The sequence below is a fragment of the Aythya ferina genome (assembly GCF_964211825.1).
Source record: "Aythya ferina genome assembly, chromosome: 17".
NCBI classification, from domain to species: Eukaryota; Metazoa; Chordata; class Aves; order Anseriformes; family Anatidae; genus Aythya; species Aythya ferina.
In genome coordinates, this window is record NC_140316.1 from 6,196,567 (window position 1) to 6,224,416 (window position 27,850).

The 27,850-nt window shown below is 45.1% G+C and overlaps 2 protein-coding genes across 13 annotated transcripts in view; one reads left to right on the forward strand and one right to left on the reverse strand.

The window, feature by feature from the left end:
* Nucleotides 1-18,209, forward strand: part of HIC2 (HIC ZBTB transcriptional repressor 2) — a 74,597-nt gene extending 56,388 nt beyond the window's left edge. For 8 of the 12 annotated variants that reach the window (XM_084491597.1, XM_084491601.1, XM_084491607.1 and 5 more), the window contains 2 exons: nucleotides 9,136-9,274; nucleotides 15,506-18,209. In XM_084491597.1, the coding sequence (XP_084347723.1) occupies nucleotides 15,542-17,254 (1,713 nt within the window). In that variant the 5' untranslated portion in view covers nucleotides 9,136-9,274; nucleotides 15,506-15,541 and the 3' untranslated portion in view covers nucleotides 17,255-18,209. Of the gene's footprint in view, nucleotides 1-9,114; nucleotides 9,275-10,715; nucleotides 10,849-11,132; nucleotides 11,162-12,192; nucleotides 12,247-15,505 lie in introns of all 12 variants that reach the window. The other 4 variants (XM_084491599.1, XM_084491598.1, XM_084491600.1 and 1 more) reach the window with 4 other exon arrangements.
* Nucleotides 1-27,850, reverse strand: part of UBE2L3 (ubiquitin conjugating enzyme E2 L3) — a 243,152-nt gene that overhangs the window by 124,728 nt on the left and 90,574 nt on the right. Inside the window, exon 5 of the mRNA XM_084491615.1 lies at nucleotides 1,819-1,921. The gene's annotated coding sequence lies outside the window, so the exon portion shown is untranslated. The remainder of the gene's footprint in view (nucleotides 1-1,818; nucleotides 1,922-27,850) is intronic.

Consider the following 27,850-nt stretch of genomic DNA (forward strand, 5'->3'; position numbering starts at 1 on the left):
GGAGGAAGCGCTGTGCCATGGCACGTCTTTGCCCCTGCACGCTGCCTGAAGCCGTGGCACTACCTGCGTGCTGCGCGTGGGTGGGAGCAGTGCGGGATTCACGCGGGGTTGGTTGTGTGAGCAGGGATCTGACAGCAGAGCGTGCCCAGCTGCCTGTGCGAGGCTGTAGCTGTTAATCCTTCGCTTTTATGAGCACTAACCTAGATCACATATTTAAAAATAAATAAATTAAAAATGCATGTGCTACCGGAGAGAGAGACTTGCAAGCAGGAGAGCCCTGTGCACACGCAGTGCTGACGGCTGGAGACTCCCTAAAGAAACACCAGAACACCTTAGCATGCCAGCATTGATATCTTGGCATCTGACTGGGAAATGCAAATCCTCAATCTTAATCCATCATTCCCACATGCTGACTTGTATCCAAGGGGAGCTTCTGTGAAGCTTGTTATTCCCATATAACTTCAGCTATTTCTTTGCTTCCCAGCATCACCCCACCATGTGTCCAACTGAGCGTGGTGTCTTCCAGGCCTTTTATGGCAGATCTTTTGGATTTGTTTCTCTCATGGGAAGGCAAAAGGGCATTGAGTGAGCATGTGTGGCAGGAGGAGCAAACCCTGTGTTTGGAGGGGGGGGGTGTTATCATGAAGCTTTTCTAGTTTTTACCTCCCTGACGAACTCTTCTTTAGAATTTTTGTATTCCTTGGTCAGTCCTTTAGATATTATGATCAATTAAAAAATAAATGAACAAAAAAGTTTTTTCAGATGAGGAAAACAAAAATGCAGATAAAGAAAAAAGTGGCTTGTAATAATCACCCTCTTTCAAATGAGAGACAGTCTGAGTTGGGGATTCTTTCTGAAGCTCTGGTGTGCTTTTCACAGCTCCTAATAACCATATTTTTGTCTCCTACGATGAAAGTTTTATACAAATGGTGAAAGAATACATATAGGGAGAAAAAAAAGCTAGGAAGCCTAAGGATTTTTACTGCACCTTTGCTACATTTATCCCATTGCAAGACCCAAACTCGTCAGTTATTTTGGGGCATCTCAGTCAATTTTAGCACATTTTTTTAGGCTTTTCTGGAGCTCTGCTTATGTCCCAGTGACCCGGTCTCTTCTGAAGGGGAAGAAGTAGTATTTTCAAGATGGCAAAGCAGAATTTATTTTCTCAGCCATTTCACTGTTTGTTATGAACAACTGTCTTCAAAAATAAAACAAAACCAAACACAATCAACTCCCTTCCAATACACCTTTTGTTTCAAAACCCACCAAACCCGACACCCCTACTTGATTTGTTGGTTCAAGAGTAACAGGGAAAATGTGAGCAGTAAACCCTGGCCCAGCATTTTCAGTGACTGCTGCTAGAGAGAGAACAAATCATGTGTAACAGTGCTTTCTTGACCTTTCCTCTGTTTTTAGAAACACAAAAAATTTCATCAGCACTTTCTGGCTACTACAAATAATAGAAAGTTGTGTGAAAATTAGAACATAATGAAGACAAATTTTAGAGTGGTGTCTGCTGCAGGGTCTTGGGTGTGTTCGCTGAATTGCCTCCTACTTAGAGAGGCGTTGGAAAATCCAAGTCCTTTCCCAACATGTCAAAACCAACTTTTTCAAAGGATGCAGTAGTAGTGCCAAAGCACCTTGCCTGTTTGAAAGCAAATTCATAGCATTGGAACCCTCTCTGCTTGGGCCAGCATTCTCACATGCAGCTGGGCTGTATTAAATCAATTTGATGAATTACCATGTAACTTTTTTCTTCAGGCAGGTCCCTGCTATTTTTCCCCTGCAGAAGATGAAAAGGATTTTTATATTACGTACCTTGTTTTAAGACTTTGATTGGAGTGGGTCTGTGTATGCAATGACTGGTCCTGGAAGGATCTGGGGATTTGGGATTATTGTCAGGCTTCTTACATTGAGGTACCTGAGAGAGAAAGAGTGTAAAAGCCATGTTAGCATCACGGTGGCCTGCCTACAAATGAACACAGTCTCTCTTAGACAACAGATGTTTTCCATGATGGAGGATCCTTATGGTAAGAAGGATGCCACCTATGCCACAAATTCAAGTTCTTTACAGGAGACAATTGTTGTTTGGGGATTTTTGAGTGCTTTCCCTGCTGCTAGAAAAGGTGTCTGCCAATAAAAGGTTTGGAGAAGCGATCAATTAACCCCAGATGGATTGACCTGATGGGTCAGAGAAAGTTGGATGGCATCAGAACACCCCTATGTCTTACAAGGAAGATGAAGCACACCTCTTCTCAAATTGATGAGCTTTAGGACACGTGTGTTTTGGAGCACCTGCACTGTGGCATAACAGTGCTACAATTTATTTAGCCCTCCTCCAGGACAGAACTGCATGTGGCTGAATAATGTGCAGCCAAGGGCCTGGGACTGAACGCAGCTAGATACTAGATACAGGTGTATGGTAATGCACAATGCCAAAAGAGAGGTTTTAGTCCAAATATACCCTCATTAAACATACTTTCTGCATCACCTGGAAGTCTCTTGATGCTATTATATTAGCAAGCTCTGCTGGAAGTGGTAAGGATATAAGAATTTTATTTTTTCCTTCCAGTCCAAGGTGTAGCACTGGTGTTTGTTGTGGCTGTTAGCAGTAGTTTGTACATATATTACTCCTTTGGCCAGATTCTGATCATATTTATGGAGCTGTAAAACTGCTGAGTTGTTTCATCTGTGTAACGGAGGTTTCAGTCCCTCTGGCTGTTTTGGTTTTTCTGTTTTGGTTCTGGGTTTTTTGTTTTTTGCTTTTTTTTTTTTTTCTTTAACCACTTTTCTTGCTGAGAGGGTAGAGCTCTGTGGGAAGAGATCCAGCAAACTTTTAAAATAGCCTTTTAGCGTGTGTTGTTTTTTTTTTTTTAACTCTTGCTCAAGGTTTTAAATATGTGAATTCTCCCTGTGAATTCTCATCTAAGTGCCTATGAAACCTGCCAGTCAAGCCTGAATCTTGCAGGAGGTGCGGCCACGTTTGTGTTCTCAGAGCTCTCTGGCACAGACACCTGGTACACCTGCGTCTCCTGCTAGTTTCAGTACTGTCACAACTTCACCCCTCGTGCCTGTTTCTCTTGTACCTCCTGTTTTTCCCAAGGTTATCTGCTATAAATAGAATCTGCTCCAGCTTTTCACTCCCCCACACCCATCTTGAGGAGAATAATTACCAAATGAGATGGTTTTAATAGTGCTGAAAGAAGGAGGGCGATCCATTCTGCTGTGCTCTTTGAGGCTTGTTTCTGACAGGAAATAAATGCACAAATGGCTTAGCAATTTCCTTAGGTGACGACTGCAAAGTGAGTAGCTTTCGAAATACTTAAGCCTGAGTATTTAAGCATTTGATAAACCATGAGTTATCTGAAGAATAAAATTCTTTTAACTGTTTTGGAACCGACAGAATTCTGAGCCAAGGTCTCAGTCTGAGTATAAAATGTAGTTGTTTCCTTAATTGTTGCTAGGCGGGTGGAGATAATTGTGGTATCTGTTGTTCACCTGTCCAGAAACCAAAGCCGTGCTCAACCCAGGCTAGCAGAGATGCTTTGGGTGATGCAGCTTGCTTTCAGCAAGTGATGCAGCAGCCAGAGGGTGCAAACATGTAGAGCGTTCAGAAACCATAAACCTTCTTAAAACGAATGCAAGTAAGGGTTTAAGGTGATGATGCCAACTTTGCTGTGCTTTAAACTATGCTCACAGCAGCCCAGACGGTAACGTGGTTACAACAAGAGAAGCGAAAGAGAAGCTGTCTGTAGGCTCTATGAAGCAACTGGTGAGCAATCGCTGAGGTGCTGGGCTGCTCTGCGCAGAACAAGTGCCTACAGATACAAATGCTGTGCGAAGGAACCATTAGTGGCACGCAGATACACGCTGGCAAATTAGGCTGGAGGACGATAAGACGCTCCTACAGCTTTTAAAGTCATCCTTGTCATGATCACTTCACCATAAAATATTAATTTCTCCAGCGCAAATAAAAGCACAGCACATCTCCCAAATAATCTCTTAAAACCCAAACAGACCGGTAAGAGTAAACCAAGTCTGACCGCCCAGAGCTCAGAATGAAATGGGACTGGCAGTACTTGTTCAGGCTTTACAGCCACCTCTCTGCTCTACTCTGACAATTATTTATTACCACTAATACTGTGCTTTGTAAACTTATCCAGTGCTTTATGAAGTAAGACATGTTTCCTATTTTAAATATGTTATAATCTTGTGTGCTGATAAGGGGTGCAGGTTATGCCTTGGATGTTCATAAACAGCATTAGCACTAAGAGTTTTATTAGTGCTGGGTCCTTTCAAGCCCGTGGCTCTTTCTTTTTCGTAACAACCCTTTCCCGGTCAAGTGCTGGAATAAGGATTTTGACACCTTCATCTTCCAGGCTGGAACAGCGTGGGCATGCTTTTGTTTTGCTGGTAGTGAAAGAGCAAAACCCAAGCAGAGCTCCAGTGGAGTGACTGTTGCTCTGCATGGGTTTAATCCACTGCCTTTTGATGCTTCTTTGAGACAAATCTCGAGTTTGGATGATGGCAGCAGAGAGCCAGCTTGTGAGATCGGAGCGTGTGTGTGTGTGTGTGTTCGCGCGCGTGTTTTAAATAAACAAACAATGGAACAGCAACTTCAACAAATTGTGAGTGGTGCTAATTTGTTGTAGCGCTGTCTTGCCTTCTGGCAGTGTTGATTTAGGAGAAGCTGAGCAGGCTGGAAGGGCTGAGGGAGATGCTGGTTCTTTTGCTGCGGGGCGTGCATATGGTTCAGCATAAAGCGCTTCGGGGGTCCCGTCCTGAAGATGCAGAGGCTACCAATTCCCCTCTCAAATAAAATCTTGGGCAAAACTACCTTATCCTCTGCCTTGCCCCTCCCCTTTCACTTTTTTTTTTTTTTTAAATGGAGGCATGTTTTGAGCCGTGATTCATGACAAGAGCCTATAATTTGTGTGTTTTGAGAACTGCCAAATAATCCTTGACCTTGACAAGAATAGAGTGTAGGGAAGGTAAGTAGTAAGATACTTTGCTTTGGATTGTAGCAAAGCTTTCAACATCCCATGACCTTGCTGGGCAGCTTTTCATAACCCTCCTGGGGTTGTAATCACTGAAGCTGAGAAGCCTTCTGACAGAAGGCTGGCCAAATGTGCCTGAGATATCTGCAGCCCTGGACCACAGTTGTGCAGTGCTGCAGGGTGAGGATGGCAGGATGCAAACCTCACTGGGAAGAGATGGGTTTGGAAGCATATGTGGAGTGACCTCCCTGTAGCCAAATGTAAAAGTTTGAAGTCTCAGGTGGAGATGAGAGAGGAATAAAACAGTTGAAATGAGAATTTGGTGTACCAGTAGCATTTGAAGACAGTCAGAGAAGGAAATGTGAATTTTTAAAATGAGTAAAATCACAGAAACCATTCCTGCAATGCCCTAAGCTCTGCTGTCCCCTTAGGATATCTTCAGCTTGGACAGATTTGACTGCAATGCAAATAGTTTGCAAGACCTTGAGTCTGTGTAAGGCTGCCTGCTTTTACAAGTGATAGCGGCTTTCTGGCATCTTCTCGTTTGCCAGGCTCAGAGTTGCAGAAACAGTGTGGTGGTTACACAGCACCCAGCACCTGAGTGTTCAGGATGCTCAGTTAAGCGTAGGATTTGGAGGGGTGTTTGATGGGCAGTGCAGCACAGGGTCTGGATTCCACCAGGACTAATTCTTCAACAGTGCTGTGCTCAAAAGACTGCACAGGAGGGGAGCATACAGGAAGAATTTGAGGCCAGGCTGGTGCTTGGAGGCAAAGATTTCTCTGGAAGTACAGGCCTGAGCACACGGCCAGTTCTTGGCAAAAAAAATAAATAAATAAATAAATAATGATGGATACAATGCAAAGGGTGCCATAGTTAAAGCATTGCTTATTTGTGTTAAGGAGAACTGCTGCTGCAACCACAGGTACGGCTGAGATAAGGTTATGAGATTTGATCTCGTAGAAAAAAATGGGACGGCAAAGTTTGTTTCTCTACTCACTGGCACCTGGCATATGGTGAGAGAGATGACATTTTGGTCCAAGACTGTGACTGCCCACGTCCTCCCCGCACCCCTCAACACAGAGCTTAGTGGAAATGTAAACTACTGCAACACGTTCACAGCATTAGCGGTGTTCTGTATGCAGATGCTCCTGCGCAGACTGCTGCTCTCTGCAGAAAAGTTTGCTGAGTCCACAACAAGAAATAAAACTAAGCAGGCCAATTGAGAGGATCTTTATCAAACCCTCTCCCATTTCTTCTAGTACTCCGAAGCCTTGTTTGCTCTAACAAACCCTGTAACTAAGGGGTCTGAGTCACAACAGCTCGTGGATTTCACACTCCCAGCTGTCTGCCTCATCCCTGTCCTGGAGATCCCTCCCCAGTCGCAGGGACAGCTGAAAGCCATGCATTTGCTCCAGAATTGCTGCATTTCACAACCCAGCTATCAGCTTGTACCTGCGGTGACTCAGAGCCCTAAAGCTGTGCTGCAACGGGGAGGCTGCTGTAAGACAGCCTCAGCTGGAAAAGGGTCACAGTGTTCCTTCCCCACCGCGCCCCCGGAGCAATGTCCGGCACGAAGCTGCCACCCCGAGCACCCCCTGCCAACTGTAGCTCACCACAGCGAGGAGCAGACCCCGTGCTTTTAGGACCAGAAGCATCTTCTCACTCCATGCAATTCATAGGGTTGTTGATTCTGCCTAACACTCTCTAGGATTAGCTGGGAGGTAGCAGCAGTCCTTTAGTCATGTCCTAAATTCTTGCATTGTAAAGGGAGAATTCTGTATGCCAAGGCTCAAAGGTAGCTGGGAGACAGGAGTTTTGCATACCAAAGGGCCCCTACCTGGTGGGTGGGTAGGGGCTCCCTTCCTCCTCTGAGGACTGAGCTACTCCACTGACTGTGTGGGTATTTTATTGCAATAAGGAGTCCTTAGATCAGTGTGAGGCATCAAAGCTGCCTGTACCACTTGCAATGCAGTTCCAAGCTGGAGCTGAGCCTGCTCAGTTGCTGCAGGGCTGCAGGAGGACCCGACATCTATTGCTGCTCACTGGCTTCTGAGCCTTTATTTGTGCCACTGCTGTGCTGACATCAACTGTGCTCTGCAGATCTGCCAGGGTTTGTGGTGCCTGGCTCTGCCTGACAAGATCTCCGACGTCCATGCCTCTGCTTTTCTCCTCGCATCTGAGGGATCTGGGCAGTCTTCATGTTAACGCTGAGAATAGATGTATAGTATACAAAAGCTCTGTTTAGGAATTGGCAGGAAGCTTTATTTCTGACTGCAGCGTGATGTTCTAGCAGTAGGAAACACCTTTGTGTTAAGCAGTTCTCTGCTAATCTCTGCCCTAGAGGGGAAACACAACTATGGAGAAGAGCTTCTTGCTTCACAGTAGCAAGAAGTAAATTGCTGTAATCTGGGTGTAAATCTGCTCTTGAGCTACTGTCTCGAAACCAGTCCAAAAAATACCTCAATGCAGCATTCAGCCTTCCTTAAGCTGAGTATTGCTGAGGGTTTTGCAGAGTCCCGATGCTGGCAGGCGAGGTGCCTTGCTTTTAGGCAGTCTGGAGGGTGTGATCTGCTGGAGACGGGAGCTCCAGCTCCCCGGGGCTCAGGCCCTTTGTGCCTAAAGCTGAAGGCCGTTTCAGTGTGGGTTGGCCTGTTTGTGCTGGCAGCGGCCCGTTGTCCGTAGTTCAGCAAATGCTCTTGGATCAGCGTAGCCCAGGTCAGTAAGCAAACACTTGCTTACATTTCACTTCTTCATTGTATTGACAAGATTTAAAAATCGACAGCCCATAGCAGTCAAAACAGGACAATCTGAATACAAAAGCCCTGTTAGCTCATTGTGGAAGGGATTTAGTTACAGAACTGTGGGGTAAGAACGCAGGTGGGAATAATGGGAACATGCTGTCCTGGGCCTGAGCCCAGCAGATGTCTGGGAAGAATGAAGATCTCCTTACATTCGGTGTCCTTTTCGTGAAGACACTTCCTAGCTGCCAGGCCACTGTCCCCCCTTCCATTCCCTGTCCTCCAGATAGATTCCTTATTGTAAGCCTTTTTCATCCGGCCTTTTATCTTTTAAGGTTGAACTGATAATCGATATTCTTCTAACTTTTCACATGTAAGATTTCTATCTCCAACAGCACAGCTGGAGACATGCAGCCATCAAGAGCTCTGCAAAAGCTCCATTTTGCCAGGAAGGTCTAAAACCTATTTTAAATCCCTGAACAGCCACAGGCTTATTTCTGGTGGGTTGTTTCTTTTTCCCACTGGGGGAGCAGCATCAGTTGTAGAGAGAGACCCATACTTAGCCATCTATCCTGCAAGTATCCTCTTTGATAACTGCCAGAGCTGATTACAGGAACTGCTGGAGGAGGATATGTGCTGCAGAGGATATCCTAGGTTTGACAAGCTGAGTGTCTGTGGGACGTGCCTTTTCTTGACATGCAAAGGATGTTGTTGTTTTTACCTTTGGGCAGGGAAGGGTGGAATTACACCTCAAGTTTTGTGACTCTCGTATGAGCTGCAGTTCACCATGAATCAGCTTCATCTCCAGTCTCCAAGAACGGAGACTCAAATTGTTAGCGAAGCATTATTATAAACAGGAGTGGGTACACAAGATTCCCTTTTTCCTCCTCCTTGCTCCACAGATGTAACAAAAGCCAAAGGACTTGGCTCAACTATGACCACAGGCTACCAGGGGCTCGGGAAGAGGGACAGGGAAAAGGCCCCACCGCAGAGGATCAGCATTCATGTGTTTCTTTCATTGCCTGTATGTGGGGAACAAGACCATGAAGCTCTGGCACCGTGCTCTTCTTGTTGTAGAAGCATTTCTAAATGACGATATTTAGTTGCCTGAGTTCGTGGGCAGAAGGAAGCTGGTGCAGACACCCTTGGGATCTGCTGCTCCTGGATCCGTGTCGCCTGCTCCCCCCACAGCTCAGTGCCGTTGGAGTCGTGAATGGAGATGGCCCGAGCAAGTCAGCAAGAAACTTGCAGAGGCCTTCTGCCGTGTTCACTGCAGCTCAGCAGCTCCGGGGAGATGGGTGGAGGGGAGGTTGTTCTAGCACTTACATTTTTAAGGCAGGTGGCCATTTTAAAATGTACGTTTCAATTTTGATTGCAGTTTTTTAATTGCATTTAACAGCGCCTGGTTCTCCATTCTGCATCCGTGCAGCCACGTTCTATTGATGGCCTGTTGTGATTTCAATGGAACATCATGGGATGTACCTGGCACGTCGGGCAGCACTGGATGGAGGTGCCTTTAGCCCAATGTACCTGGCATGGTAAGCGGCAACCAAGCGGTTAATCTGCATTCTACTGCTCGTAGTCTCAGCTTGTATAGCAAGGTGTTCCTGCTTTGCTGCAGCCTTGCAATGACTGGAAATCACTTTGCTCTCCTGATGTTAGTGCTTTCATGCACGTAGGGCCCCTACCCCTTTCACCGATGGCGATTCCCCTTCCCTGTACAGTTTGCCATGCAGTAGGGAAGGGACTAGCCATGTCAGGCTCTGCTTGCTCTTCTAGGACAGGAAAGAGAAGGGACTGGGGACATCATCTGCCTCTTTATCTTCTCTCCTTTTTGGGGCAGGAGCTGGTAGCAGTTGAGCATGTATTGCCCACGTACCAAACGTCCAAACGTTGCCGCACGAGGGTACCAAACAGGTGCTTGTGTCCATAAGCAAAACAATTTCTGTGGGAGTCCTGCAAGAGCTGCTTCAGGGAGCCGGGAGGGCAGTTCTGCCTGGCACTAATTGGAATGTAACAAACTAAATAAGGGCCACTTTAAGTTTGCTGATGTGGTATCCTCTGTGAAATAATCCTCCATTCTCCTTCTCCTTTCCATGTCCACAATTGCAACAACAGCTGCGCATCCTGCTCTGCCTTGCATGTCGCTTTCTCTCCCTTGCCCAGCTCGCAGACCTCTTTCCGAGTAACTCGACATGTTGTTCTTACCTATTTTGAAGTGTGAGATATTCCTGTGTGAAAACAAGGGTGCTGCATCCTGTTTTCTGCTTGAGATCACCCCAAAGAGCTTTTGCTGCTCCACTGCCAGTGATGAACAAAGTGCATGTTCTTGCCTCTGCTTCCACATTCTGCTGTCTGCCTGCTCGCAGGGGCTGGGGATAGGGAACCGTGTGGGCTAACACAGCTCGTGCATTCCTCTGTCTGCCTCTGCTGCTCTGGAATGTGAATACATTTACAAGGCATGGGCTAATGACCTGCCAACTGCAGCTCCTAGGGGGAAGGTTAGCAGCCATGAAAGACCACCTCACTGATACCTCAGGAGAGCCATGGAAATAAGTTCTGTTGGGATGTGGGGAGAGGAAGATCAGATGAGCCAGTGAGCAACAGGAAAGCTCTTCCCACTGGGGTCTTCCAGTGTTCTAAAAGAGTTAGTTCCTCTGAGACTGAAGGGTGGAAAAGCGATCTGTTTCAGTTTCACCCAGATCCAGTAGTAGATAGACAAAGTATTTTTAATATTAGAAGTAAATTGGTGGAAAGAGCAACATAGGAAATGAGTGATTCTGTTTTGTCTTGTTCTTCCCCATGCTCACTACTGCAGCGTGTGCTCAGTGCAGCAGAACTGCTTGGGAAGGCAGAGATATAAGCCAGCAGGCCACTATCTTGTCCTAAGTATATTATAACATGCACAGTAGGCTAGCGCTTTGATGGCATCTAATTTGATACATCACATCTAATCTGTTTGTTGGTTTTTATCTGCAGTACGGTTAGTGCACTGCTCAGGTGCTCGGTGTCTAGCCTTCTCATCCATCCACAAATCCTCTACGTGAAATGAGTGATTCCTTAGATCTGTTTTTGATTGATTCTTTGCTTCACTGGTGTTGCTTCTTAAAAGGTAAACAATATTCATATGCTGCAATCTATAACACAGAGGTGAAATCAAATAGCATCTCCTGCCAGAGGTTGCTAGGATAACCCATTTAGCATTCATTCAGGAATTACTTTTATGAAGAGATGTAGCACTATTAAAGAGAATCAAACCTGTAATGAATATGTAGATTTTATACTACTTAACGGGGTGAAGGCATTCCTCTTCTCCTGTATTTGGCAATCTAATTTTAGTGATTTCCAGAGTCCTTATGGAAATTGAGAGCAAATTATGTTTTTCCTGCTTTGTAGTGAGAGCAGCAAAGCTCCTGGAGCAGCTGGTACGTTCTGCACCATCTTCATACCCACTGGATCACTGTGTGCTCCAGGCTGGGCACAGCAGCTCAGTTACCCAGCTCCCTGGGCACAATTGCTTGTGAAAATGCTATCAGCTCTTAGCTTGCGTAGCTTTGTTTGATGTGTGGCATCTGCTTGCAGCATTACTGCATTCTGTGATTTGTGCCCTGTATTTCCCACACCTTTGCATGTGCTGTGTCTCAGTGCCATGGATATGGTGGAGGTAGTGGAGAGCCTCAGCCTTGCTTCCTTCCTCACTTGCACAAGAATATGTGGCAGGTTCACTGCTCTGAGAACTGCGTGCCTTGAATGACTAGGAAGCAACCTAAATCTGAAAAAAAAACATCTCGAATGCTAATTGAACAAAGCCTTTTGTGATTGTTTTAAATGCAAAGGAATGAAATTTTGCACACCAACTTCAATGCTAATAGACTGTGGCCCCAGTGAGATATTTACATATTCTTTAGGTTTGTTTGGTGTTTTTTTTTTTGTTTTTTTTTAACCTGAAATGCAGCTGAGCCTTTCCTTAGCCAGGGCTCCTCTGAATGGGGAGTTTATTTTTTGTATTTATGTGCAGAAGAAAGAAAAGGAAGGGGTCTTAAAAATTGTACTGAAATACATGGAATATAAACCACTGTAATTTTTCAGGGACTTTTGGGGCTTTTGTTGTTGTTATTGGTGGTGGTAGCCAAATGTTCAGGGTTTGTTAAGAGCCATTCTCTGCCAACTAATGGATAGCAAGGCTTTTGTAAGGCTGCACCTGCCATTTGTTTGGGAAGATCTGCTAACTTTTATGCTGGACTTAACCTTGTAGTTATCTTTGGTCCCATGCTTTCAGCTAGAAGTGAGATCTCAGGAATGCCACAGATTAAGGAATAATGCCTGCTTCTCTCTTTGCTAACAAGATTTCCAACACCCCCCTTCTTTCCCTACCCCAAAAATGCATCATTGCTAAGAAGTGTTTATAACTGGTCAGCTCTGGAAGACATCTCAGAAGGGATTTCTTTGTGTTCAGGACTACACAAGATACCGAAGCCAGGCTGATGCTATAAAGCTTTTGCCAACAAAGGTACGCAGTCAAAGGGTGTGTGCTCTGACCCACCTGGCTGTCCTGGGAAAAGTGCTCAGTGGGCAATGCCTGGCAAACCTTTAAACACGGGGCTGTGAACTAGGCTGAAGGTTTTCCTGCCTTGTTAATTACATTCATTTTGTTGGGGCTGCTAAATCCACGTTAGACTTCAGCTAACAAATTCAAATGTGATAGGCAGCGTTGTAGTACTTAAAGCTGACCACTGCTTTTAAAACCTCCTAAAGGTAATGACCGACCCCATACTTACGTCCTACTGAACATGAGTACTTTTGTAAAATTTGACAGGTGAGATAAATAGAAGTAATTTAAACAACTTGTACTATGCTAATTTTTCTGCTGCAGAATGTCCTGAGATTTAATAATAACATTATCTTCCTCATAAAGGTCAGTAAAAAGCAAAACTATAATTCTACGTCAGCTTCCCGGGCTTTCCCTGCAGGCTCATTACCTGGCTTCAAGATCATTTAAAGCAGAAAGAAAAAACAGAAGTAAAAATCCCAAAATATTTCCTGCCAGTAGCAGCAGCAATCCTTGACTTTTTGCAAAGGCTTAGACAAACACGTACACAGAGATTTCTAGGCCACTGCTTCAGGTGCCACATGAATGGGAAATAAGCTCACTTTTAGTTCAATAACATACTTTTTTATCAGTGTGTTTAGGAAAAAAAATACTGGCTATGCTGTTTCCTTTCCCTTCCTGCATTTCTTTTTTTGATGGAACACTTACAAATCCTATTGAGGGATTTTGTGTGTTATATGCGTGGAGAAGCACCATTCTATCTGCAGTGAAAATAGTGTAGTAATGGGCTGTCTCCTGAGCATGATGCATTTATACAGAGAGATGCTGTGTTACGTTGCAAGCCATGTTTTTGTCCTTCCCTATCGATATATCTTGGTGACCCAGAAGTAAGTGCTTTTACTGGCCTGGTTAGATAAAAGTGGGTATTTGGTGCCTCTCTTGTTGCTTCCTCCTTTTAATCAGCAATTCTGGAAGCAAGCCACTAAAGCCAGACACATCGCCTGCGTGCTGCAACTCTGATGTAGCTAATTACAGCAAAACTTGTTTTTAAAGTGCTCAACACTGCTCAGCGCTGGTAATCCCTGTCTCTGTCGTGTTTTTGTGATGCTGCAGAATGAATTTCTATGGCAGAAACACTACAGAGAGAGAAGAACTAACTGGCTAATGCCACGGCAAGCCTGCATTTCCTTCTTTGGCTGCAACTCTTTTTAAAGGCAGCCACCTCAGGGAACAGTATTCATGTGCCAAAGGCTCAGTGGTGGATGCCCCATCTACTGGGTTCTCATCCACTGCTGGAACAGATGGGAACAGAAGAGAAAAGCAGAGCAGGCATTTTAGCTGTGGGTCAAGGTGAAAAGCCCCTGAGATCCGTGCGGGTGCAGAACTAAGTGGCAGGGCACTGAGCAGGGGCCACAAAATTGTACCAAACGCCTAACCGAATTTCAGGCTAGCCAAGTGGAGACATGTGTTCCGTGGAAGAAGGGAGGCACATCCTCGGCATTTCTTTTGGTAACCACAAAAGTACCATGCTAGCGAGTCAGCAGTATGGGAGGAAAAAATGCATTAGTTTACTTTTCTGTAGCTTTTTTCATAAAGAAAAATCTTTTTGTTGTACAGAAATGGATGAGGTAAATTTACCACCTTTCTGCCAGCTGAAATCTTTCTATTAATCACCAGTCAGTAAGAATCACGTTTGAAAAAGGCTTATTTTTACTAATGAGAGTCTCACTCATATTTCTTTTCCTCGAGTACACATACTTGACCCCGAGAGAAGATAATTCAGTCTAATGCTTCATCATTTGAAGTCTGATGGGACAGAATGTGGTAATGGGGCTCACAAGCAATAAAAACATTAACTCAAGATGATTTTAAGACAAAACTTAAGCTCTTCATTTCTATGGATGTATGGCCCGCTCCTCCTTCAAAAGCAGAAATCTGTTTCAATAATAACATGAAGTGGGAAAGGAATGAAGAAGGGGAAGGCTAAAGGTAGCTGTTTTATGTCTGGTATTTAATTCCTATGTTTGAAATTCAGCAATTGCTTTAAACCAACTTTAAACGAACAGATAAATGCCTATTACAAATAGTAGCTGGCACTTTCGAACAAAAGTCTCAACAACAAAGTAAAAAAGAAAAAGATCTTGGATTTCTGAAAGCAGCCCCAACTTTAAATTCTAGTTATTATGTGCTTTACTAGCTACCAAATTTGCAGTTGCAGTTAGTTAATTCTGATCCTCCTCAAAGTAGATGTTTCCTAAGCGTCATACTACTGGGAAAGTCAATATAAATATCTAAACTAAAACACATCATAAATACTGTTTGTGAAACACATGAACTACGTAGAGGGAACCACAATCTTCCTCTCTTCTCAGTATTTCAGGGCAGAGAGACCGTGACTTGAGACAGGTTATTTGACTCTATCAGTTTAAACAAAATTCCTTCAAGCTAAGGGAGGGGAATTGACTTAAGAAAACAGTTTCAGATTGCTGAAGACTTTTGGTGGCATTTGGCTCGCTCAACACCCTGAATTTCAGCCAGCTCGGGGTTGATTCTAGCCCCTGAGGTTAGTGGATTGGGCTGTGGACATTGCCAGGGGGCTGGTTTTTAAAGCAGCCTTTCATACTCTTAAGGAGATTTCCCATTCACACCTCAGTGTGATTAATTCCATCTCCTACAGATTTAGTTGCTACATGTCATTTTCACAACCCCAGAGCCACCGGGTTTTGTAAGACTTCAACATGTAAAAGCCAGGAAACAAACTCCATGGTAAAGCAGGGAAGCTGCAGCTTATGCCAATTATTTTACATGCTCAGATACGCAAACGGCAGAGAGGTAGATGCTTCTTTTTTCTTCCCTTTTTCTATCTCCCCATTCACCCTTCAGATTTGCACCAGGGAAGGGAAACAGCTTTCCTCTGTACCTAACTATTGTTTCCTTGCTGGTAGCTTTTGAACGCTAATTCCAGCCAATGCTGATTTCTTTTGTAAAAAGATACTCGCAAATCTGAGTTTTGAGAGAACCAAAAATGAGAGCCACTGATGAGAACCACTCCTGTCTGTGCTCCGAGCAGGATCACAGCTTGCAAGGCTGGATCATTCCCAGGCCTCCTTAGTCAGTGTCAAGCCGAAGGCAGCCTGCACCGTGTTAAGCCAGTCTATTAAATGTCGACTTGCTCAAGTGGAAACAGCAGGTTCACACTTCTCGTCCTCCTGTTTTGCAGGTGGTAAAGTGAAGGTGAAAGGAAGAGAAGGTGGAGATGGAACTGCCAAATCATGCCAAACAACTGCTACTGCAGCTGAACCAGCAACGAGCCAAAGGTTTCCTCTGTGATGTGATCATTGTGGTAGAAAATGCCCTGTTTCGTGCCCATAAGAACATCCTGGCAGCCAGCAGCATGTATTTCAAATCCCTTGTCCTGCATGACAACCTGATTAACTTAGACACGGACATGGTGAACCCCACCGTGTTCCGGCAGATCTTGGACTTTATTTATACTGGTAAGCTCTTAACGACTGACCAGCCCGGTGAACAGAACTTTAATGCTCTCCTCACCGCAGCAAGCTACCTCCAACTGCACGACCTGGCAGCTCTCTGCAGAAAGAAGCTGAAGCGGAGCAGCAAGTCCTTTGCTGGCAAGGCCGGCGGCCTCGGGGTCGGGAGATCCGCCAGGAGTCAGAGACTTTCCACCGCTTCGGTCATCCAAGCTCGCTATTCAGGGTCAAATGAGGGGATGAAGGGCTCGCACTCGAAGGAGCTGTCAAAGGGAAAGCTCTCCGATGACGAGGTCTTCATCAGCAGCTCCAACCAAGAGAACTGTCACTCCTTAAGCAGGGGAGCCAGTAAGAACGGCGGTGGGGGCGGCAGCGCGAACGGGAGCACCGGCGACCAGGAGCTAGGCCTCGACCTGTCCAAAAAAAGCCCGTCGCTCCCTGTTGCAGCCTCCCACGATGACACGCAGCACAGCGAAAGCCAGCACGGCTCTCCCCAATCTGCCTCAGCCCCCGCAGCCAACAGTGCCTCATCGTTCGACGAGTCTGGAGTCGGAGCCCCTCACAGCATGGCGGACAGCAGCGACCCCATGGAGATGGATCTGAGCGAGGAGTGCCACCACGCGCTGACGGAGAGCAGCCAGCGCAAGGGCCTCCGGCACTCGTCCCGCAAGAAGGAGTGGATCAAGAAAGACAGCGCCTTTGACCGAAAGGAGGGGAGCAAAGACAGGGACGAGGGCGAAGGGCTGCCCAACGGCATCCTGCTGGGGCCCTTGTCCAAATCTGTGGAGCGGAGCTTGGCCGGAGCCTACGGTGCAGACCTGCCCTACCCGTGCAAGGAGGAGGTGGAAAACGGGAAGGAGAACAGCGACGACAGCGGCCAGAGCGAGAGCGAGAGCGGCGGGCACACCAGCGCCAACTACGTCTACCGGCAGGAGGGGTTTGAGCCAGTGGCCTACGGCGACAACCTGTACGTCTGCATCCCCTGCGGCAAAGGCTTCCCCAGCTCCGAGCAGCTGAACGCCCACGTGGAGACGCACACCGAGGAAGACCTTTACATCAAGGAGGAAGGCACGTACGGCAGCAAGGATGAAGCTGAGGATTTGTCCAACCCCAACCAGGCCTACGCCGCCGAGTCCCGGCCCTTCAAGTGTTCGGTGTGTGAGAAGAGCTACAAGGATCCAGCGACGCTGCGGCAGCATGAGAAGACTCACTGGCTGACACGGCCCTTCCCTTGCAACATCTGCGGCAAGATGTTCACGCAGCGGGGCACCATGACACGGCACATGCGCAGCCACTTGGGGCTCAAGCCCTTTGCTTGCGAGGAATGCGGGATGCGCTTTACCCGGCAGTACCGACTGACAGAGCATATGCGTGTCCACTCAGGAGAAAAACCTTACGAATGTCAACTGTGTGGTGGGAAATTCACCCAGCAGCGCAATCTGATCAGCCACCTGCGAATGCATACCTCTCCCACATAAGCCAAAGACTCCAGAATGAGCTTCGAGCCCATCCGCAGTGATTTACCTTTCTGTAGACTTGCTGCTTAAAAAAAAAAAAAAAAAGAAAAAAAGAAAAAAAACAAACAAACAAAAAAGGGGGCAGCTCCCCACACTCTGTTCAGTCATGGGAGGCCTAAACAAATGTAGCTTTAACATTTAAAAAAAAAAAAGTTCCTTTTTTCCCTTTTTTAAAAAAAAAGAAAGGTCCACAGCCAAGCTGAGGCATTTAGTCCAACTCTCCCTCCAAATCTTGGTGATCTGGCAAGAAATGCCGCTTCTCTTTGAGCACGTTGACTTCTTTGCCATATTGATTACCTGCAGCGGGAAGCAGGACTGTGGGGGAACTTTTGACCTCCGCTGGCTGCCTCCTCCCTGCCTCGTTCCTTTGTGTTGCTGTTACCCTACTCACGTCCTCTTTTAACATCCAACTCAGTAGGGGCATTTCTTGCCATTAAAGAAAAAAAGTACATCTTTTCAGCGGCCAGAGCAGCTGTGAAATAACACAGCATCACCCTCACTAGCGTGGCAGCTGTGTCTGTGGACCATCTCACAGGGTCGGCAGCCCCTTTGGATCCGGTGGGAAAGCCACAGCAGTGGTGGGACCCCCCAGCCGTGCCCATGGGCTGCCCAGGGTGGGGAGAGCAGCCTCCCGAGGCGTGCACCGCCAGAGTGCTTCACTTCAAGAAGTGGTGATGCTTCCCTCGCCGTCCCTCCCTCTTTTCGTTTTGATCTTTCTCCCTGGCACGCATAACCACACGCCACCCTTCCCCACAAAACACGCAAACCTCTTCTGCCTTACCCATGACTGAACAGGGCCTGGATGCCCTGGGAATTTCCTTCAGTGAGCAGGGGGTCGTCTTTACTTTTCTAGTAGTTTCGTATGAATATTCTTTGCTTAGAGGTACTTGTTTTATTAAAGGAAAAACCATTGTAACGTTTATGTGAATGTTTGAACTGGAAGGTCTGAGGTTAATTCTAGGGTGGGTGGGTGGGGAGGGGGTTTGATGTAGGCTGGACTTGCTACAAGTTCCTTAGGTACTTTTTTATTATTTTTTATTTTATTTTTTGTGTGTGTGTATGTTTTTAGCTTTCCTCCCTCACTAAAGAGCGAGTCTGTGTGGACAGACTTGTTACCTTTGCTACCTCTTGAATTCATGAGAACAATAAGATGGTTAGTGAAAGATTAGGCATTTTTTTCTCTTATTGTAAGTAATTAAATGTATAAAAGTAGAAGCTAAATTAAAGTTAAGGGATTTTTACCACCCTGTCCTTCCATCGAAAGTCAGCTAGAGAAATGTTAACGCAAAGCTTGGCCAAAGACAAAGCAAAAAATACGCAGCGCCAGAAGCTGTGCTGGCTGCTTGGATTGGCTTGCTGGCAGTCTCTTGGCTGGTTGTAGTAACTTTTAGATAAAAGAAGAAAACTTCTCTGAGCTTTCTGGGCCCTTTCCAGCTTTGTTTATTGACTCTGGATACTTTGGGGAGAGGAAAATGTCCCCCTCATCTTCCGCTCCCCCAGCACATCTGGGTCAGTCTGCAAACACCTGGCAGGACAGAGGGTGAGGGCATAGCAGCCTATAATTTACTAGAATCCAGAGTGCAATAAGGTGGGGGAGAGGAGGAGAAAGCAAACCAAAGTGTTTCATATCCTCCCTTTTAGACAATTTAACACACGCACACAAAAAGAAAGAAAAATGAAAAGAAAAAGAAACAAAATGTTCTTGCAACATCTGCATAAGACATCACAGCCAACAGCTGCTATTGGTTTAGGAGAGAAGACAGAGAACGTAGCCCACCGATTCTTGGCCCCCTTGACTTTGTTGGCGTGACCTTGTGGAAAGCTATGGCTTATTTCAAGCCTCCCGTGACTGTGGTGGTAAAAATTCACAGCCAGTAGAATCATCCCTTCTGAATTGAGTAAGGTTTACACTTGCGTTTTTTCATATTTTTTTTTCTGCTCAAACCAGTATAGTCTCTATGCGTAGGGTTTACCAAACCTCACATTTTGTCTTTTTTTAAAAAACAAAAAACGAAACCATTTTTTTTAAGTTTTGACCAAAAAAGAAAAAAGAAAAAAAAAGGAAAAAGTGAGCATGTTTAACTAAAACAAAGAAATATAAGCTTCATTTTGTTTTGTTTTGTTTTGTTTTGTTTTGTTTTGTTTTAAGGTAGACTAGTCCAAAAGAAGTTTTTGGGTCAATTGAATGAACTGAGGAAACTGGAATCCAGGCTCCAAGCAATAGAGAACCCAACTGCGCCTTGGCCTGGTGTCACGTTACAGGGAACACGCTCGCCCCTCTCCTGCCCGCTCCGCTCTGCTTCTGCTCGTGCCATTGTCTGCCTGCTCCGGCCCCGCTGCGAGCTGGGGGCATGAGGGGAGCCTGGCCTTCTTTTTGCTCATTGTGCCGCGATGCACTGTTTTCTTTTGCAGGGTTAGGTGGGTTTTTAGTGTCTTTAGCACTTCCACGTTTTGAATATATATTGAATTCTTCTCCCCTCGATTCCCTGCCAAGCCCTGAGAACGTCCCCGGAGTCGTCTCGGGGTGAGACGGGGAAGGCCTTGCCATCTACCTTTTTCTCGGAGCAAGTCTCAGCAGGGCCCAGGGACAGCCGTGCGAGATGAGTTCCTAGGCACTTTGACCCTGCCTTTCCCTTCCCTCCAGCAGCCCGCAGGCTGAGCTGGACCCCGGGCTGCCTGCCGAGCACGGCTCCCCTTGCCTGGCTCCGGACCCGTGGAGCCCAGCTTGCCCGAACAATTTTTATCTCTTTTGGTGAGCGGCACGCGGCTGGCGCTGAGCTCTGCCCCCCGCTGCCACTGCCCCCCTTGGCTGTGCCCTGCGGTGGCTCTGGCCCTGGGGACAGCAGGAGCCTGAGCAGAGCCCCCCTGGGAGCAGCCGGAGCTGCTGCCCTCGGTTAGTGCCATTTTTACAGCACGTGTGTGGGTGGTGCAGCCTCTCCTAACCCCTCCGCCCCTCCAGGCCCCCGCTTCATTTTTTTTTAAGCCTTGAGAATCATTGTGACGATTCAGGACCCAATGCTATTTGATTTTTTTTATTTTTTTTTTTTCCGGAGCGTTTTTTTAAACTTTACCCCCCTCCCCCAGCACTTAAACAATACGACATAAAGTCTGTGTACAGCGAGAGTATTGTACAAAAGGAAATTTTGTTCTTTTTTTTTCAAGTAGCTGTGTAAAGTTGTGTTCCATAGATTGAGTATAAACAACATTTTCCAAATTGTGACAGTAATAATGAATAACTAATAATACTCAAAACTTCAGGGACTGTTTAAGGCCTGCTTTGGGCCTGAACACTCAACTGCATTTGTACGACATAGTATTGTATCAAACATTTTTCTGTATTTTAATGAGAAAGCAAAACACTAGTTTCATATTTAAGATTTTAAGAGTTTTAGGGTGGGGGGGAGGGAGTTGCATTTTTTTTTAATTTTATTTTAATTTTTTTTTTGAAATACACAAAGAGCCTCAAGAGGAATAAAGCAATTTAAAAACAACAAAAAAGAAAAAAAAAAGAAAAAAAAGAGGCCTGGCAGCTTAAGTATATGCTTTAGTCACTTAGTTCCAGAATGTTTTCGGAATAACAGGAAAAAAAAAAAGATAAAATAGCAAAAGTTGTATAAAAAATAAAGAAGCTCATACCCAAATTCACAAAACTATTTTTTAAACCAAAGCACATTTGAATGAGTATGGAACCTCACTTGGCTCAGAAAAGTACTAATATATTTATCTCATTGTTTACATAAACTTTTACAGTTTCAGACCTCAACAGATCTAGGGGCCAGTCAAAATTAATCTTTGCTTTTTCCATTGGTTTGTCTTCTGAAGGCTACTGCAGCGTTCCCCAAACCGAGAGGGGAAACCTGCGACCCAGCCTGCATTCCAGCACTGCTCGGGGAGGGCGATCAGAAATACGGCACGGAGATTTAGGGGTTTTGTCTTCAACCCACGAGGGGCATCGCAGGAGAGACCCAGGCAGGACCGCAGAGGCACTCCTGGGAGTGTCTCCGTCTGGGCAAGCAGGAGGTGCTTTGGGCTAGGGCCACCGCAGCCAGGGCTTCCCAGGCCCTCGGTCTGCAGGTGCGGCAGGGAGGCGAATATTGGTATTTGGCCTAAACCAGCCGAGCTCTTCCTCAGAGGAGGAGGAGTGGGTAAAGAAAGGGTAGGGAGAGACGTGAGAAGCTCTGCAGATCAGAGAAGGGTGTTGGCAGAGGATGGTGGGAGCCGCTGTACCCAGCACATCTCCTTACCGCTAGCCATTGGTGAGCTGGGCTGAACTGTTTTCCAGTCCTTACTGCAGAACGTCCAAAACCAAATTCCTGGCAAAAAAAAAAAAAAAAGCCCAGCTCTGTGCATCTGGGGGAGTTAGCAGGAGCCACAGAGACCACAGAAGACACCAAAGAGCTATTGGCACGCAGCTTCTGTGAGGCTCTGTGGCTGCTGACGTGGCAGAGTACGCACAACTCTGAGCCGCCCGCCGCGCCGGGCAGGGGCTGCGCAGAGGCGGCCGACGTCCCCGCGAGGATGAGGCGGTGACTTGGGTAGCTTTAAGGGTCTGGGGTGAGGCAGAGAGCGCAGGTACGTGGCCTCCTGTTTCTGTCCAGAGCTGTGCTGGGGCCTGAGCTTCCCCGTTCGGACTGTCTGAGCCACCTTTTAGTTGAACAGCTGGATGGATTCACTCCAGACCTTACAGTCACGCGCAAAGAGACCGACCAAAACCTGCAAGGCTTTCTAGGTGAAACCTAAGCTTGATTTGCATGTTAGAACAGTCGAAAGATGACCAATGAAGATGGTTTGCTAAACTACCGCTGAAGCCAAAAAAAAAGGATTTTTTTTTTTTTTAAATTCCCCATCATTAGTCTTGACCCTTTGTAGCTTTTACCTTCTACACCAAAGCCACCTCAAACATTTGAGGGGGGGGGCTGATGGAAAATGAAATATTAATTTTGCCTGGTCTTAATATCTAACAAAGATGGTGCAAACACTATTTGACAGTGTTGTTTTTGTATCAATATGTATGTGCAGTAATGAATGTATTTATTTCTCAGATTCTGTATGCACAGTTTTGCAATGTAATTCAGAAAGTTGCAAACACAAAGATGTGTCCGCAGGGTCTTCTCTACAGGATTTCAAAAAAATGAAAAAAATATATTAAAAAAAAAAAAAAAAAGAATCTCAGAGACTCTCAGCATAGCCATAAACCATAACCTGTGAAGACAATACAAAGACTGGACTTTTGTAGCTTTGCATAGAAGAGGAATTTATGTTTTGCTGTATTTAAATGTTTCCAGTTACAGTGTCACTCTTTTAAGATTCCTGTTTTGTTTTTTTTTTTTCTTCTCTCTCGTGTGTGTGGAAAGCATTGTTTTCAAGCAGTGCAGGTTCAAAGTCTGGGTTAGCAGTATTTTACCGTGTCGCTTCAGTTCCGAAAAGCAGGAATATGGGTCTTGACCAGGGAAACATCCAGCGCACTCAGTCAAACAAAATTAATTCTGGGGTAAATGCTGGCAAAATTCAGAGAATGTAAAAGTTATCAGAGGAATGGTTGTGTGCTTCTGATTGCAACTCGTGACTGAGAGAGGTCTACGTCCTGCCTGAAGGTCAGGACAGAGCTCCTTTACCGACCCCCCTCTCTTCCTCCTTTCACTGTTTACTGTAGGTAGAAGCAATAAGGTCTGAAAGGTGGGGAGGTGATGCCCAAGGTAGCTGGAGGAAGCTTCGTGCCAAACTCAACAACATTTGTGCCATTTTGTGATGGGCCTCGCAAATGACGTTGAAGCGTCAGATTCCCTGCCAAGTGAGGTGGTAAGAGTCCCTGGGAAAAGCTGTACTTCACAAAGCCTCTCGTGCCAGTATTGGTAGAGTTAGCAGTTATGGTCCTGCAATAACCATAAAAATGAGAACAAGGAAAGAGATGTTTGTTGGTTTGAGGGTACATGCCAAATTCAGAAACCTTCCCAATCAGCTGTACTGGAGTTAAGGGAAAAGTAAACCAAAAACAAAGCAAAAAATCCTCCCCACAGTTTAAATGGCTATGAGGTGCTAAATGGTAAACATCTAGCTCTCTCTAGCCAGCAGAAATGCTTACCACTGAGATGGCATGTTTGATTAAACACTTATTGAAGCAGGAATTTAAATTCTAAATGAGCTCTGACCTGTGATCCTGCAGTATTTAATTGGTCTTCTAGCATTTTTTCTTGTTGTTGTTGTTTTTGTTTAAACTTAATGATTTTCTCAACTTCAACAAAGTCTCTTCATTTACTATAACCCCCCCTTTTTTTCCATAGTTACTCTTTCACTCCAGAACGGGTCACATTCTTGAAAACAAAATTTGGAGGTTGCTTTCAGCAGCTGCTTTTGCAATATTTTAAGTCCCATGGTACCTTATTGTCCTTTTTTTAGTGCAGGAGATAAGGAGGCAAGCAGTCGATGATTTTCAGCCCCTTTCTACTCCTTGTATTTGCATTTTTTCAGGGTAGGGGAAGAAAGCAATTTCACCTTTGACGATTTCCGAAGACACTCACTATATTTGCTACTTTCCTTGTAAAAGCAAAAGCTCTAGGATCCTCTGTGAGGCAGTTCAGCTCTGCTGTGGAGTTCCCAGCTGGGCCTCTTAGGAAGGCTTCTTTATTTCAGCCCTAGTTCATCTCTGTGCCACAATGTAACAGCTATTTATTCTGCTTTCCTTTTTTGAACTAACATGACTCAAAAATACTGAAACAGAAGTTCAGAGAGAGAAATTAATTTGTCATTCAGTCCTTCCTGCTGTCTCTTCTCCTGGAAGCCCAGTGGCTTCAAAATATAAACGGATCGGTGTTTTCTGAACAGAGGAGACCCTGTGGGATGCTGTAGGGAAGGTTTAAAACAATATTTTGTGCTGCAGTATTTGCTGGCAGTTAGGGGACACACCTCATAGTGCTTGCTTTTCCTGAAGAGTGGGATGTTTTTTAAACCTTCTCGTTCACAAGTTATCAATCGAAGCACCCGGACAACTGTTGCTCTAAATGCCACGAGAATTGAGGATAACTGGCTGAGGATAACTTTTCTAATGAGGACAGGACCTTGTTTTGGCTGGCTGGATATTTTCCCCCACTTTATTTTAATACTTTAAATACAACTAAAAAGGGGATGCTCCATCTCTCTCTCTCTCTCTCTCTCTTTTTAATTTTAAGCCTTAATTGTCAGTCAGTCTAGGTGCCCTGGATGTTTCCTGGGGAGGGGGAGAAGAGGGCAGGGCGAGGTAAAGGCCGACATTCCTGCTGCAATGTTCTGTTCATTTCCTTCAAGAGCTTGAATTCAGGTCAGAGCCACACGGAGTTGTGGCTTCAACTCAAGTGTCATATAAAAAGATACAGAAATTATAATATGATCTCAGCATTCAGAAATTTGCAGTCTTAATGTACAGTGATGAGAAACTGTTATTTTATGATCTTTTCATTAAAAGCTTGATTGAAAAATTACCTCTTCTGCTCTAGAGTTCACCTTGTTCCTACAGCTGACTGTGTCCATGTTTTCTCCTCCCTCATTTGTTCTTGCCCAGGGATTTGAACCAGCTGCTTCACAAAGAAGAGCCACTGCCTCACACAAACACAGCCAAAACAGCCACACACAGCAGTTTTATGCACTTACTGCTTGTAAGCCAGAATGTGGTGCTTGTTAGAATATAAGAAAGGATAAATAACATGGGCCAGGCTGGCATACAGGAAACGTGCAGGTGAAGGACAGTGGTGGTACCCTAATTTTACCTTTCTTGTTGTGACCCTGAGCAACCTGAGGCTGTTTCTGAACAGTCACTCTTGCTTTGCTCTGCTCATGTCCTAATGACAGTTTGAAAGCAGCCTCTGTCAGAGACAGAAGGAGGCAGATGCACCTCCTGATCTGCAGATCCCTGCAGTCTGTTTGGGCTGCACGTCTAACTCTGTAGGCCCATCTCCGAGGAGCAGAGAAGCATCTGATGCAGAAAAGTTTCCTAAAAGAAATTAAGGTTCTCTATCCACATGTGGTGCACATAAACCAGGGAAATGCTTCCAGGGAAGATGACTGTAAGTAATGACAAAAGCACTGGTTGCAGATTTTGCCCTCTCAAATGCTAAAAACCAGTCATTTTTCCTTGGACAGGTGAAGTATGAACCTAGTGAAATTAATTAACATTTCTTTGGTCCATGTTTTAACAGCATTCCCAGTTGTTCCCAGGCCACCTTTCTGGATCTAAACATGCTTTCATATATATTTAATGAAGACAAATTAAGTATCTGCACCATAATGCAAGAGCCAAGCCTGATATTCTGCACCATTTCCCTTTGTCACACTGCGCATCACAGCAGTTGTGCTGTTTCTCCCAGAGCCCGTTGGAACGTCTTAATATTCAGCAGAGTAATCCTGGTGTTGAATTCCTGTATTTTGTTCTTCCTCTTCTTTTTAAGCGCAGTGCTGACTATATTTTAAAGTGACTGACTGAAGGAGCTTCAAGTTTAGTCAGTTTTCTGACAGGTTGCAAAGTCAGCAGCGCTGGTAAGAATATCATTTTTATTTGTCCTTGGAGATGTGTTTTACCCGGCAAGGTTAAGTAGAAGGACAAAAAGGAACAGAAAAACAGATGAAGAGCTACAGAAAACCAGCGGCTATTTTTCAACAGCTCAGATGTGGTAACGAGCCTGTACTCTTCTCCCAGCTACCGGTGACTTTTTTTCCTTTTTTTTTTTTTTTTTTAATATTTTTCTTTTTCCTTTTTTCTTCCCTTTTTTTTCCCCCTTAATTTCTTCTGGAAGTTTTTGCTTCCTGGCACCCACTTCTTTGTGGCATAAGTGGTTTCCAGCATAGTTAATAGATTGCATGTTCTATTTTACTTTCTTTGCCGCGGTCAGCTCCTTTTCATCTCCTAAGATCCTGCGACAACTATACAGAACTCTTCATATAATAACTCATGACTGAAATGCAGCTGCTTCTGTGGTGGAACACTGAAATATGTACAAGTGAAGTGCCCAGCTCAGGATGTAAAGGATACCAGATATGTCTGGAATGCCTGGGAATTTGTACTTTTCATCCCTCTGCTTTCATTGCTCCCATTTATTGGTTGGTAGGACTTTTCTCCCAAACCCACACTTGCTTTCTCTCCAGTGCCTTTCTCCTTCTTGAGGAGTACACAGACGTTGGGTAAAACCTTCGAACGATAGCTTTGGTTTTGCTCTTTTGCAGGGAATACAATTTCAACAAAATTGGAACTCTTCCTTGGGAACAAAACTTCCAATTTTTTGTTAAATGAAATTTTGTTTCAGCCACTGCTGAAATCCAATTTTGACCCTGCTGAGTAGATACAGATGCAGAATGTTTGTTTCATAAGAATTCTGATGACAGATATCATACTAAGAAGTTAAAAGGGAAGGACAGTTTTTTTTAATAAAGAATAACTTCAGGTCAGTAGAAGCCAAAAGACTAACACCTCATTTTGCAAATTGTTTCTAAAAAACGCCTTCATCCTGTTTTGTATTGAAACTAAAATCTGAAACACTGTTTTTTATCTGCAAGCAATGCCAAATTTTCAACAGCTCTTAGAATGCTGAAGCTATTACCACCTATTAATTCTGTGTATCTGCCTGGGTTTTGTTTGTTTGGATGTACTACAAAGTTGCCCAGGTTTAAACAAATTGATTTTGCGTGCACTTGTGCAAAGCCTGCTATGTACCAAGTGTAGTGTGACCTGGCTTAAGTCTGCAATAGCTAAAATTATGCATTTGCCTTAGCAAAACTCATTGTTCTTTGTCTACAAAAAATTTGTTATAGGAACAAAACCCTAAGCATGTCATTTTTCTAATTTTCTTCTCTTCTGAGAGAGGAATTCTTCTCAAAATCTATTACATATACTCTCTCAGACCATGAAATGTTAGAAGTATCTAAGAAAAGGCTTTCTTCTGCTGGGGTAAGAGTTATGGGCTGGGCCTCTTGCACAGTGGGAGCTGCGTCCAGCAGCACCCCTTAAACTGCACCTTGAGAATCCAACTGAAAGGGCTCCCACTGGTACCAGCAGAGCTGGGAGGTCCCTCACTCCTTTCATCTGGTGGATATAGCTCCCCATGCTGGACCACAGGATACTTTATGGCAGGATGAAAACTGCCTAGAACTCCAATAATTCAATGGTTGCATCCATTTGGAAGCCTAGCCCCTAGCCTGCAAATGTAATGTAGTTTTCATCCTTCTCTGCACGATGGTTTGTGTCCTGTCACAGCCTGCTTCTGGTCACAACGCTGTTTCTTGGTGTTGGTTTCCATGAGATTGTGTTCTTCCAGTAACTGAAGCCAACACCCATCCCACCCCACACCTTGAGGTACCTGTATGCCAAAACTTGGCACAGAGAGCCGGAAATGCTCCTAAGTTTGCTATTTGGGACAAAACCACTTCCCCTTGCACTCCTCTGGGCGCTGCTCTTGCCTCAGTTCTAGTTTCCTGCCTCCTCCAGGTCATCACAACACATCTTCATTCTTTCCCTTCATGGGCTCTGTAGCAGTTTTTTGTTTTTTTTTTTTGTTTTTTTTTTTTTCCCTCTGCAGCTGTGCTATGTCTTATTGA